Source organism: Equus quagga, chromosome 15 (genome assembly GCF_021613505.1).
Source record: "Equus quagga isolate Etosha38 chromosome 15, UCLA_HA_Equagga_1.0, whole genome shotgun sequence".
NCBI classification, from domain to species: Eukaryota; Metazoa; Chordata; class Mammalia; order Perissodactyla; family Equidae; genus Equus; species Equus quagga.
In genome coordinates, this window is record NC_060281.1 from 29,461,954 (window position 1) to 29,475,969 (window position 14,016).

Below are 14,016 nucleotides of genomic sequence, written 5' to 3' on the forward strand. Positions count from 1 at the left end.
GTATTTAACTGGAATAATATGTTAATAAGTAGAATTTTTTAATGAATTTAAACCTAGTATTACCCATTGTCTTCCAGAAGTAGATGGATCCCTCGGTTAATGTTTTCTGAACAAAGAAAAAGTAATTATTACTACCAAGGCAAGGGATCTGGAAGTGATCTTGTGGGCTCTTGCAGCTAAACAGGCCCATTAAAGACAGGGAAGGAGAGGGCCAGCCCTGTGGCCGAGTGGTTAAGTTCCAGCGCTCTGCTTCGGCGGCCCAGGGTTTCCCTGGTTCAGATCCTGGGTGCGGACATGGCACCGCTCGTCAGGCCATGTTGAGGCGGCATCCCACATGCCACAACTAAAAATACACAACTATGTACTGGGAGGCTTTGGGGAGAAAAAGGAAAAATAAAATCTTTAAAAAAAAGAAAAAGCTGGGGAAGGAATTAGAAACCAACAGAAAAACCCCCATTCCTCTATTCAATCAACATTTACTGAGCTCTTATCTGGACAAGGCCTTGTGCCAGGAGGCGGAGATAGGAAGGTAAAGACAATGCCTGCCCTCCAGGAGTTTACAATCTAACTTGCTTATCATCTTTACTCTGGTGTACTGAAACCTGGAATTCCATTTGCAATTCTGCTCTCAACCTTAAGTGGCGCATAGTACAGTGTAGCTGCCCAGCTGCTGGTATGATTGTGCTCATACAACTTTTCTGGGAAGGCTTTGGCAACAGACAGCAAGAGCCATAAACATGTTGCTACCTCCTCGATCTGCCTCTGGGAATTTATCGTGAGGAACTCTCTGAGATAGGGACAAGGACTTCTGTAAAGGGACGTTCCCTGCTGTTCTAATGAAACAATGGGGAAACGGTAAAATGATTGATGGTACATCCCTATGATGGACTATTAGGTAGTAACTAGAAATGGTATTTAAAAAAAAGCAACATGGGGTAAAGATCAGGAAAAAAGCAAGTTACAGATCTCTACAGAATGTGCTCAAAAATATCCATGGTTTAGGTTTTTAACGCCCTCTGTATTTTTCAAATTTTTGACTGCGCATGTTACCGTATTTCTACAATGAGAACTTTTGTTTTTTTCTTCCTTTCTTTTAAATTAGAGACCTAACAGCAAAGGAGAAAGCTAGAAAGACAACCAAAATGACAAAGATTTTGGCAATTCTGTTGCATGAAAACTGACCAGAATTAACTGAAATTCCACATCTTATGTGGCAAGGGTTGAGCGACATGTCAATAATATTAGCTGTAATGTATGGAGTGACTACTATGTGCCAGGCGCCAAATTGGTTTATCATCTCTATTTTACAATGGTAAAGAAATGATGTAATTGAGATTCCAACCTAGGTTTGTTTGGTTTCAAATCCTGAGCTCTTTGACTACGCTAAATACAAGCAAATTCAAAAAGGGTAATCATCAATTCACAGGCAAATCCTGCACAGGATTTCCAGCATGTTCAGGGCATCGGCATGGTACTAGGTTTGGTCTGGGATTCTGAGAACATTCACAGGTCATACTCTATTCTTCGTTGCTCCGGGGCATCTGGCTGTATATCTTTCCCTGGAGAATCTGTTTGACATCCACAATATATAATCCTCGTTTATTGCCGGAAACGACGATGCTTTACGATTTGCTTTATGTGTGTACATACGTACAATATACATCTTCCTTTCTGGCCCTCTTGTTTACCTTAAGAGGAAGCATTTGCTTTTTTGCACCAATAAAAGATTGCAGGATAAACATCTGTTCTTTCTAATGGACTACAAGCCCCTAAGACTTCGAGTTTCTGGATGTCAATGCAATGCGCACCTTCTCCTCCCCCGCCCCGTTCCCGTGCACTGCCTAGTCCCAGGCATCTCAGGTTGCACTCCCCGTTGCGTTTAATTGCATCCCATTTCTTCTTCCAGACTCTACTCCTGCCCCTCTCCGCGATAGACAGGCAGGACCAAGGCCCGGGCGGCCTGACCTTGGGTCATCTTCGGCCGCGGACTCGCGGCGTGACCTTGGGCAAGTCCTCGCTTCCCCCAGCACCGAGTTGCGGGGCTGGATAGCCGAGTCTCCGCCCGGGTTGCTCCTCACCCGAGCAGGGCGACCCAGCGCCCGCGCCCCTTTCTCCACGGCTTCCTCCGCGCGAGCCCCCAGGGTCCCCACCCCTACGCTGCCGGCGTAGCGGCCGCCTCGAGCCGCGCAGCCCTCTCCCTTCCAGACGCTCGTTTACGCCGCGCGGACTGGGAGGGCGCGATTCCCAGACGCGGGCTGCGCTGCGAGCGGGCCGTCGCCCCGCAGGCCGGCGCGGCCTTACGCCGCTGACGCAGCGCGCCCAAGATGGCGGCGCGGTCGTCGTCGGGGGTGGCGGCGGCAGAGGGGGCGGCGGCCGTGGCGGCGGCGGCGACGGCGGCCGTGACGGCGGCGGCGGCGCGGGGCCTGGGCCGGGGGGAATGAGGCGGCCGTGGCGGGCCAGCGGTGGGGCCGTGTAGCGGAGAAGCGGCTCCTCCTCCCTGCTTCCCTTGGCCGAGCCGGGGGCGCGCGCGCGCGCGGCCGTCTGGAGCGGGCTCCCCACCCTCGCCTCCCGCGACCCGCACCGCACCCCCACCCGGGCGCGGAGGATGATGAAGCTCAAGTCGAACCAGACCCGCACCTATGACGGCGACGGCTACAAGAAGCGGGCCGCGTGCCTGTGTTTCCGCAGCGAGAGCGAGGAGGAGGTGAGGCGGCGGGCCAGCCGGACCGGGGGTCGCCGCGGCCGCCCCGAGGCGCGGGGGGCGCGGCCGCCGGCGGAGGGTGTGCCCGGGCGGCGGGCAGGGCCGCCCGCTCGGCCCGAGTGGAGTTCCGACGGAATTCCTTGGGGCAAAGAAGGGGAAGAGGAGAGGGACGGCGGGTGGAGGGGAAGTGGGGTGAGCGTGGCCGTGCGCGCCCGCCGGGCCGAGGGGACGCCCACCTGCGGCCGGGGCGCTTCCGAGGCGGCCGCCTGTCACGGGGAGGGTGGCCGCGGGTGGAAGGCGGTGGGTGGGGACGAGTGTGTGGCTTCGGTCCGGGCCTGCAGCCTTGGCCCGGGAAGGGCAGCTCCGCACATGTGTGCAGAGGCCGCGGTGCACGAGGCGCGGGGCGGCCTTTTGTGGCCGAAAACGGTCCGCTTCATTGGCAGTTTTGGGGTCTGCCGCCGGCTTCTGTGTGTCCGTGAGCCCGAGCGGGGGGGTGTCTTCGGGAGATTTAGGGCGTCGTGCAAAAACCAAAGCCGGCTGTTTATTTCACAGGCTGCTGGATAGCACTTAAGTGTAGCCTGAGAAGGAAGGACGTTTGATAAGATAATCTTTGTGGGCTGAAAAATGTTCGTTTTAATTGGGAAGGCTGAAAGCAGTGTTGAAGATTTTTGCCCTGACATTCCCCCACTGCCCTATAGGAAGGCCCTTAGGATTAAATTTGCTAGCGGAATAGGAATGCTTAGAATCAGTTTCTCTTTGCATAGGGTACTTCAAAAAAAAAAAAAAAAAAAAAATCTCGGCTTCCCAAAGCCGTTTCTGTGGTGATAAAAGGAATTCAGAGAAGGCACATGTTTTGTAAATCCACAAAGAATAGCTGCTTTGGGAATTCGTAAGATGCCTGTGGGAACGCGTTTTTCTCGTGTGCATGATGGTAAAATGGCAGTTAAACTGAAAACAATGAAGGGCAGTGAAATTCAATATGTTCTGTGCCGGCATTCAGCACTGGGCTGTGGTGGCAGGGCTGCAAGTACAGTGCATCGTGTTGAAATGGGGGAAAGGAACTTGACCCGTTAGTTGTGAAAAGAAGCTGTGATGAAAGAGACAGATGGATTGCCAGGAGTTGCTGTCCAGAGATGTTTAGGAGGAAGTGGGAATTTACATTATTGCCTGAAAAAAATTAGTTAATAAAGCACTAATTGTGCTGTTGAGGGATCGTGTGTGTTCCCTTTCAGCAAGACAGAAGGAAATGGGATCTGGGAGTGTATGCTTTGTGTCGTAGCATATATTGTGAAAATCCCCAAAGCAGATGCATTGTAATGGGGGTACTGTAAAAGCAGGATCATGCTGTAAATTATGTACTGTTTTGGAATACATTTTTGGGTAAAGTAAAATTATTGGTAGTGTTTTCTGCTCCGGAGGCTTTGTTCTCGTCATTATCGTATCATATTATGGGAAATCAGATGGGATCACAGGCTGTTAACTGGAGGGAAAGCTAATTAGCATAATAACATGTCTTGCACAGTACTATGGTTAAGTCTGTGAGCACCCCAATTATAAGTAGAAGGATGTATAATTTAGTTGTATTAATGATGCAAGACTTTATTTGTTAAAAAATATCATACCAGAAATTGAGAACATGTGAGTATTTTGGATCAATTGGAAACCCTTTATAGATCATAAGCAAACTAACCAAGACTTGATTTTCCGTTTTCTGTTAAAGCTTTATGTCCTGATGTTAAAGCATTGATGTTAAAACCTTTGACTGATCATGGAGTTTCCTCTACTGAGTTTCTCTTTGAACATTGGTTAATGAGCAGAAGATTCATGCAAATCTTTAATTACAGATTCAGTGGATGTTACAGCCAAAGCCTAGGAAGAACAAGAAAATGAATGAGGTGGACTCATTTTAGACTTGCGCAGTTCAGCAGCACTCTGTAATGTGGGATTTAAAGATAAGCGTCCCTCCCAGTCCAAAAAAGTTGAGTAGTTTTCGATGGGCTCCCTTAATTGGAAGGGATTTTGGACCACAAAATAATCTCTAGGGTGCTGTTCAAGTTTCAGATTATATAATTGGGTTGGAAGGGAAGTAATTTGTTAGTTCCAGCAGAACTTTTACGTTCTCAATAGAAGTGCCAGAAACTGGAAGTATTAACTACAAAACATTGTGGGAATGTGAAATTCAAACACAATAGGACCGTCAACCCAATTTTATTTTTTAATGGACACTAATAGCTTTAATCAAGATAGAATAGTTAACAGAATATTATTAGCATTAAAACAATAGTAATGTAGGTATAAGTAGGGCCCTGATTTATGAATTTAATTAACCAGTGTCAAGAAACATACATACAGTGTAAAGAAAAAGAGATGGAAAATATTAGCAGATAATAGACCATGAAGCAGACCTTCTAACATTCCATTTTTTCAGCTCCAGAGAATTTTATTTATAGGCCAGCAGTGATACCAGCTGAAATACCGATCCAGGTTAGGATGTGTGAACATATTCAGCAAGTTTACTGAGAGCGTTTGTTGAGCGCTCACGGAGTGTCAGGTTCTGTGGTACAGTTACGAAGGAGACAGACATGCAGGAGCTTAGAGTCTAGTGGGAGAGTTGGAAGAACAAACAGACACAACAGCAGGATGAAAATGAGTCCCCTTTCCTTCAAACCTCTGACTGCTTTTCCTGTTGATAAATAAGAACTGACAGTAGGAAAATCCCCCCACTTACAAGTTTTTCTAGTTGTTCCTGACAGTTTGATAAATTAATATCTTTAGGTTTGGGCGTTCGTGGTAACTAACATATTTATTACTGTGCTTTGACCCTGATGTACATGGACAGTCTCTTACCCAACCTCCGCTTTGACCAACTTGGAGCGCTGAGTGCTTGCTGTTACTCTGTGAGCCACTGGGTCTGATATACCCCAGACCATGTGGCTTCCCAGCCAGTCGTGTGCTTACAAAGAGTCAGTTGTATTTATTCCTGTATCTGTTTATGTTCATTGGACTTGTGATTGTAATTATGCAGTGTAATTAAATATGACATAAGCCAGTGAAATTTGAGTTCAAAACGAATGGTTTTGTGAGAAGTACTTCAAATGCTTTGGAATAACTCGATAATTTCAAATCACTAAAAGAAATGAATGCTCAATTATATGGATAAGCAAACTGAAAAAAATGGGAGGGAGTCTTAGAAGTCTAGAAGGACTTTACATATAGATTACTTCATGAATGTGTTTAGGTTTTTGTTTTTCTTTATAGAAACTAGAATTGGAAAACATAGGTCATGCATGGATGTGGTATGTGAAAGAAGGATAACTTGCAGTTCAACAATAGATCCACACTCAAGACAAGATCTTAGGGGCTGGCCCCTGGCCTAGTAGTTAAGTTCAGTGTGCTCTGCTTCGGTGGCCTGGATTCAGTTCCCAGGCATGGACCTACACCACTCATCAGTGGTCATGCTGTGGTGGCAGGCCACATGTAACATAGAGCAAGATTGGCACAGATGATAGCTCAGGGCCAGTCTTCCTCAGCCAAAAAAAAAGACAAAAGATGATATCTTGGACCTATAAACAAAGATTAGCCAATAAATATACATTTATATTTTAATCTACTATATCTTCTGATAATATTTTATTATAAACAATATAGAAGATTGAAACTTATTTCTTGAATAAGATTTTATTGTACTGGATTGGGTAATATGACATTCCTCTTTATTTTATTCTGCATTGGTCCTCCTAAAGCACTTCCAGTGAGATTTTTCCCTCTTCCCCACCTCCTTTCCTTTCTTGGAGCCTCGGTGATGACAGGAAGTGAGAGACACTGGGAGTGGGCCAGCTTGTACTCTGTGTACCATCCTTGGAGTGGGGTCGGGGAGTGTAACACAGGCATTTTTAGACAGTTGAAGTATCTAGCAGAGTGAAATACTCTCTTAGAAAGGCCAGTGTTACAGACTATACACCAGCTGACATCACTGTGCCTGGGAAAGTTAAAGCTGCTCCGAAAGGGTCTGTTTTTACTCCAGGAAAAAAATGAGTACTGATAGGATCATCTCAGTTAGATTTCCTTGTGCATTACAACTGTTTTTAAAAAGAAAGGACAAACTGTCTTCAGGGCGTTAGGTTTATTTGTTGAGCTTTTCCATCAGAAGCCCTGCATGTCTTGGCAAGGGGCTGCTGCTTCTCTTTTTCTCAGATCCTTGAGCTCACTAGGTTGGATGGGGAGATGATTGGCACTGAAGATCCTCAGTGGGCAGAGACTCTGGTGGCCTGAGTGTTTGTCATGTAAAAATGCCCCAGAGGAGCAGGTAGAAGGACCTCACTGCAGATGACACTGTTCCCCAGGCCCTAGAGAGGGGAGTAAGGCACAGCTGGCAGTCCCAGAGGTGATAACTGACAAAGGGCTTCCAGTAGATCCCAGGCTGGTTGGGAGTCCTTTTGTAGCATATCTTGGTCACTGTCCAGTCTTACATTGCTGTGGGATCGTGATGGTGCATTGATCCAGTCTTCTGACTGGACGTTTCTGCTCCTCATTTCTTTAAATCTTCCCTGGAGGCTTTTTTGTGTGCTTTCCCTTGTGCCTGCCTGATAATACGGTTTAGTTGTTTAGACATTTCTCTTATTACCTCCTTTTCTACCGACTTGCCGAGGTGTGAATTCTGGTCTGAAATCCTACTGCAGTCTCCATTCTTCTTTTCCATTCCTTGCCCCGATCTTGTTTGCGTTTGGGTGATTCTCATTTCTTAATAAATATAATGTTGCATATCCACTGTGTGTGAAGCAATCTGTATTTTTCTTCATAGCCTAGTACAAAAAGGAAGGGCCCTTGTTCAACAATACATTTGTTAATTCATTCCTACAGCACGTGTTTTTTGAGAGCCCTACTATGGGCTAGTCTCTGTGCAAGACCCTGGGAATACACAGATCATAAAACTGTGGTCCTTCCTAAAGCTAGCCCCTCTGCCTGCTGTGCACTTGTGCCCATCGCCTCCTGCCTACTCAGCGTCTTCTCTCCTATAGTTTTCCCATCTTTTCAGCTTCATCACCTTTTCTTCTCTACTTTATCATTTCCAGGGCAGATAGGCTGTAGTATTTCCTATCTTGAAAAAAATGCTCCCTTTGACCCCATATTCACTCCGGCTACCATCCCATTTTTCTCTTCCCTTTCACAGCAAAACTTTTCTGTACTCACTGTCTCCACTTGTTCTCTCTTGAATTCATTCCTGTTAGGCACTCTTTTCTATGATTCTGCTGAAGCCACTTTTCAAGATAACCTACAAGTTACCAAATCCAGTGGCTTGTTCGCAGTCCTTGTGTTACCTGATTCTTCCTCTCTTCTTGAAACACTTTCTTCGCTTTGCTGTAGGGCATCTCCGGTTCTTCCCTCCATTTCTGGTTGCTCCTTCTTGATATTGTTGTATTCCTCTTCATTTTCCTGGCTTCTTTTCATTGCAGTGCACAAGGCACAGTTTTTGAACCCACTTCCCTCATCCCCAAACACACACTCATATATGTGGGTGATCTCTTCCAGTCCTATCTTTAAATACCATATTTGTACTGATTATTCTCAAATGTCTATTTTTAGCTCTGATCTCCCTCCTGAAATCAAGACTTGACTATCCTGCAATCTACTCAATATTTCCATTTGGATATCTGATAGGCATCTCAAACTTAAAATGGCCACACTGAGTTCTTGATTCCATCCACCAAAAAACCATAGCCACAGGAACCTGCTTCTCCTGCAGTCATCCCTCTTTCAGTAGATGAAGTCTCCATACTATCAGTTGCTCAGGTTAAAAACCCTGGAGTCATCCTTGAGTTCTCCCTTTCTCATGCCCACATCTAATCTGACAGCAAATCCTGAATAACCTTATCTCTTCCACCGCTGCTGTGCTATTCTAGCCTAACCCATTATTGCCTCCTGCCTGGACTGTTCCTGTATCTTCCTGACTGGTCTCTGCTTCTGCCCTTACTCCTCCCGTCTTCTCTACCACAGCCACTCGAGTGGTTCTTCAAACACGGAAGTCAGCTCGTGTCACCTCTCTGCTCCAGTGAGTGTTCTCACTCAGTAAATCCGGAGTCTTAACCAGGATCTCCAAGGCTCTGGATGGTCTGGTCCCCTGCCATGGCTCTGACCTCATCTCTTACCACCCTCCCTCTTACTCATCCTTCTTTTCCAGCCACACTGGCCTCTGTGCTGTTTCTCCCCATATTATCTATGTGGCTTGCTCTCTCACTTCAGATCTGCTTAATTTTCACCCCATCAGACAGTTCTGTAATGATCTTCCTATGTAAAATAACACCAGGCCATTGTCACTGTGGGTCTCTTACGCTTTTTTTCTTGGCAGCACAAATCACCAGCAGACATTATGTATTCATTTGTCTGATGAATAGGAATAGGATAGGAGTTTTTTGTCTCTTTTATCCCTTCAGTGCTTAGAATGTAGTAGATGCTCAATATAACTTGTTGCCTGTGTGAATGAATGAATGAACACGTAGTTCCTGCTTTCAAGAAGCTTGCAGTCTAGTGGAGGAACTGAAAGTGGCCAAAATATGCTGAATCTTAGTGTCTACAATAATGTGTTGATAAATATGTTTCAGAGAAGTCTCCTAGCTCTTCCCTTTTTTCCAGTGTCTTAGTGACAGGGTGTCTGATAACCGTGAGTATCAGCCCAATGGGAGTGTATGTGTATTTGCTTGTAAATCTTTTCTGAATCTTATTGGATCATCCCATGCTAGGAGACTTAGAATTTCTTTCAGATGTTGAGCTAGACAGTCTGTGCCATCTGGCAGGATTGGTGTTGGGTGTTGCTGTAACGTACTGATCCCCAACCCCAGTGAAGGAGTTTCACTTTGCTGATAGCCTGGAACCTTTTCTTAATAAGTAAATAATACACCAACAAGCTACAGTCAAGTAGTAGATACTGTTTTAATGGCTTGTTGATAGAGGTTCATAGCCAACAATGTATGTCAACTCTGGATGCTAAAGTTTGGTTAATATTAGAATAGTTAATTTGAAGATAAAGTTGATAGAGATGGTCATAAAATCTTCCTGTCATCATTTTGTTCTCTATCTAGGTCAAAGTGAAAGAAACTTGATGTCAAGTTTGTGGGTGCCGAGTCTTGAAGTGTTTGATATATGGTGGTTAACATGTGAAACAGAACAAAGGAACCATCCTAGGCAAAAAAGATAATATGTGGATAAAAGAACGATAAGGAATTGAATTTGGAAATAAAGTCCTCAAACTTAAAATTTAGTAATAGAACATACATACCTGAAGTCAGCTTTCTGAGTAAAATCCTCTTAATACCCAAGAAACTTTCTTGAATCCAGTTTGAGAATTTCTGCCCTAAAATAATATGGAAGCTGCTCAAGGATGTCGTCAGTCTTTCTCCCAGCCTTCCTGAAGCCTTTGCTTCCTAACCCTTTGAATAGAGAAAAATGTTTACTCTTCTATTTGTCCATTCATTTACTCATTCGTTGTACAAACTTTTATTGAGTGCCTACTTTCAGACCATGCCTTGTTCTGGGGACCCACTGATGAACTAGGCAGAGTGAAAGCCCTCCCTCTTGGAAGCGCATGACATAAATGCAGGAAGACAGTAAATGAACCAAAATATCAGTGAGCTTGATGATTTTAAGTGGCCGTGGGTGCTGGGCAGGAAATAAGTATGTGATGTGACTCAGAATAGGGGGAGTTTGGCAGATTTTGATTGGGTCATCTTGAATGGCAAGGCAGAGGGAAGAGCAATTAGAGGCCCCGGTGGGGAATGAGCTTGGCAAGGAGGAAAATCAGGAAGCAGGCCAGTGTGGCTGGAGGCCAGTGTCAGGCAGAGTGGTGGGAGATGTAGGAGAGGTGGGAGGGAACAGATCCTGTGGGGCCCTGTTACCCTTCCACTTTCCCTGGTTCTCCCTTACTCTGTCCTGCCTCTGCCACTTACAGTAAACCTGCAAACAAACTGGTAACATCCCATGAAACCATCTTCTTTTCTTTGAATGTGAGGAGTAGAAGTGAATAGGATAGTGGGAGTTTACTAGAAAAAGCTTTGTTTAAGTAATGTACAAGTGGAGATAAAAAAAAGTACTGTATCTTTTAAAGAGAGAAGTCTGAAAGGACCCACAGAAAACCGTAAAGTTTCTTTACACTCTTCTTAGGGTAGTTTAGTCGGAAAGATGACTTTGAATAGGTAATATATGCGTACACTACAAAATTCAAAAAGTGCAAGGGATATGGACTGAAAGGTAAATCTCCTTCCCACACGTCTTCTCTAGCCACCCAGTTCCTCATCCTAGATTCTTCTTTCAGAGATTGTGTGCGTGTCTGTAGCAGGCTGGTGCACACCAGTCAGTCAGGTAGTGAGCTTATAAAAGTTAGTTCTGTGGCATATTGCAAATGAAAGATTGGGGGACACTTTTTGTTTAATAGCACCAAGGTTTGCCAGTTTTTCCTAGAAATGTGTTTGAACCCAGGCCACTTGAGTACCTGTGGTTTTTCACCACTCACAATACCTAGTTTTATTGAGATTTGGTTCCTCAAGTGCCCGGGATCCTTTTAGACTGGGGAACTGCTGGGAACGGAGTGGGGGGTGGTGTGTAGGATGAGTTCTTGTGAGGCTGCAGATGTGTTGGCAGTGGCCATGTGTATGTCAGGAGAGTGCTATAGTATAGAAAATACTTGCCTGACTGGCCTCCAAGCCCCTGAAAAGCAGCTCCGCACTTGCCTGGGTCAGACTGGGTTTGCTGGTTTCTAAACTCTCATTGTTTAGACTACTCAGAGTCAACCTTTTATCTTCCTCCTCAAGATTATGTATGAGCCTAAACCTGGTAGGAAGCTGTTCGCTTTAGCCACATGCCTTCGTCTCCACCTGTGGAGCGGGGAGCAGGTGGAATTCTGAGTGGAATTGTGGCTTTTCAGCTCCTCCTGAGACAGACTCTGAGATAATAGAAAATATATATTGATCTCTGCCCATGGTTCCTGGCACAGAGCTCCTTTTAACCCTTGTAATTTCCTAAGTGAAAAGAACACTAGGACACTAGGAGCATCTCTTGTTCTAACATTAGTCTTTGGCCTCTGTTCCTGACACAGGACTCCTGAAACCTTTGTAGCTTCCTGGGTGATAGGAATGTTTTTTGTTCTAATGAGGTGACTCTGGTGGGCTCCTGGATGGCTCTTAGATGAGCGCTGGTCACTGGAAAGACCAAGCCGTGGTTAGAAGCTTGGAATTTTCAGCCCCACCTCTCGTTCTCTTGGGAAAGGAGAAAGGCTGAAAATGAGTTAATGATTGATCGTGCCTACATGATGAGGCCTCCATAAAAATTCCAGTAGTACAGGGTTCGAGAGCTTCCAGATGGGCGAGCGCATCCACACCGGGAGGGTGGCACATCCCAGCTCCATGAGGACAGAAGCTCCTGTACTTGGGGCCCTCCTAGACCTTGCCCTGTGTCTCTCTTCATCTCTCTCCTTTATCATATCCTTTAATAAACTGGTAAACATAAGTAAGTGTTTCCCTGAGTTCGTGAGCTGCTCTAGCAAATTAATCGAACCCAAGGAGGGGGTTGTTGTAACCTCCAAACTGTAGCCGATTGGTCAGCACAGGTGACAACCTAGGCTTGCGACTGGCATCTGAAGTGGGTGCTGGCAGTCCTGTGGGACTGAGCCTTTAACCTGTGGGATCTGACACTGTCTGCCTGGATTGAAAATATAGCACACTCACCTGGTGTCTCAGAGACTTGCTTGGTGTAGGAAAGGCTCCCACACATTGGATGACTGGAAATGTTAGAAGTGTTCTGTGATGGTAGTAAAGGAGACTCACAGGAAAGAAGCACAGTAGGGAAGAACTGGGTTCTTCCTAGTCAAAAAGGAAGAAATCTGAGATTTTTCTTTCTCATAGACCATATCTTAAAGTTCTTTTCTCTCCCTTCCCACCAGTCCCCCAAAATGTCTGCTCAGAGCTGGGTATGGGAAAACATGACAGGAAGAGAGCACCACAGGGCAACCTCCTTGTTTAATTTGAAATAGAAAAAAATTACTAGAATGATTCACTCATATTCAAATGTGAGCACCAAAAGTATTTGCAAAGCAAACATGAGTGGTTTTTTTCTTTTTGCGACCTTTTTTTGTCTTCTTCTTCTCCCAAAGCCCCCCAGTACATAGCTGTAGTTGTGGTCCTGCTGGTTCTGCTGTGTGGGACGCCGCCTCAGTGTGGCTTGATGAGCAGTGCTAGGTCTCTTCCCAGGATCTGAACCGGCGACATCCCGGGCCGCTGAAGCGGAGTGCGCCAACCCAACCACTCGCCCACGGGGCCAGCCCTTTTTTTTTTGACATTTCATCATTTAAATTTTGTGTGCTGCTGCTGCTTTCTTAGTTCATTTAACTAAAAGTGGACTGTTTCTGCAAATCTGGTTATGTATCTAAATAGGCAAGATAAGATCATGCTTTTTTGTGTGCTTTATCCAAATATACTTTAAAAAATTCTTAGTTTAAGATGCTTTTTAAGTCGTTTTCAAAATGGGGAATTAATAACTTGAGTGTCATAAAGCATTATCTTATGTTGGTGTATTTTGTGAGCACTTCCAAAAGGAGATAAAGAGAATGAATTTCTACTCCATGTTAAAAAAAAGCATTATAGAAAGAATAAAAGTTTAAATCTAAAGCAAGTAGAAACAGACTATTGTAAAGAGAAGACGAGAGTATTATAAACAAAAAAAGAAATGATCCCTTAAATAGACTTTCTTTGTTTACAGTTAGTCGATCTCTTTGTTCATTAAACAGTAAAGTCCTTTTAAAGAGCTGCCTGGAAAATCTTTTCTCTGAGTCAGTGATTTAACACTTTTCTCATGTGCTTTATAAGAGCAGCTTAGCTGTGATGAACAGAAAAGGATGTGAACTCAGACATACAGTGCTTCTGCTTCTATTAAAGGGAGAAAGGATAGTCATTTTTCTTTGACTATTTAGGAATCCTAATAAAATATGCTTTAAGAGAAGTTGTGTGTTTTTATAAAATGCTTTTTTTGTGTGAGTAACTTGAACTGCTATATTTTAGATAATTGGAATTTGTCAGGTATTTAATGTTTTCATTTTGTTCCTGTTGCAGAAATGACTTGGCGTCTAGACTTATATTCAGTCGTCATTTACTGAGTGTGCTGAACCCCGACTCCGGGCTTTTACACGTATCTCTGCAGGGCTGATTTCTTTCCGGGAGGGTTTGCAGTTTGGGTAGGCTGCCTTTAATAATAATATGAGACTTTTAGATTTTATTGGTAAAATGAATTAGAAAAATAATCCAGAGAGTTTCTGTATGTGACAGTTGTATTTC

General features: G+C 44.7%; 1 protein-coding gene across 2 annotated transcripts in view; it reads left to right on the plus strand.

Moving 5' to 3' along the window:
• Positions 1–2,353: 2,353 nt before the first annotated feature.
• The window catches only part of NUDT3 (nudix hydrolase 3), a 118,379-nt gene continuing 106,716 nt past the window's right edge, over positions 2,354–14,016 (plus strand). For both annotated transcript variants that reach the window (XM_046639060.1, XM_046639061.1), the window contains exon 1: positions 2,354–2,704. In XM_046639060.1, coding sequence (XP_046495016.1) covers positions 2,606–2,704 — 99 coding nt within the window. In that variant the 5' untranslated portion in view covers positions 2,354–2,605. The remainder of the gene's footprint in view (positions 2,705–14,016) is intronic.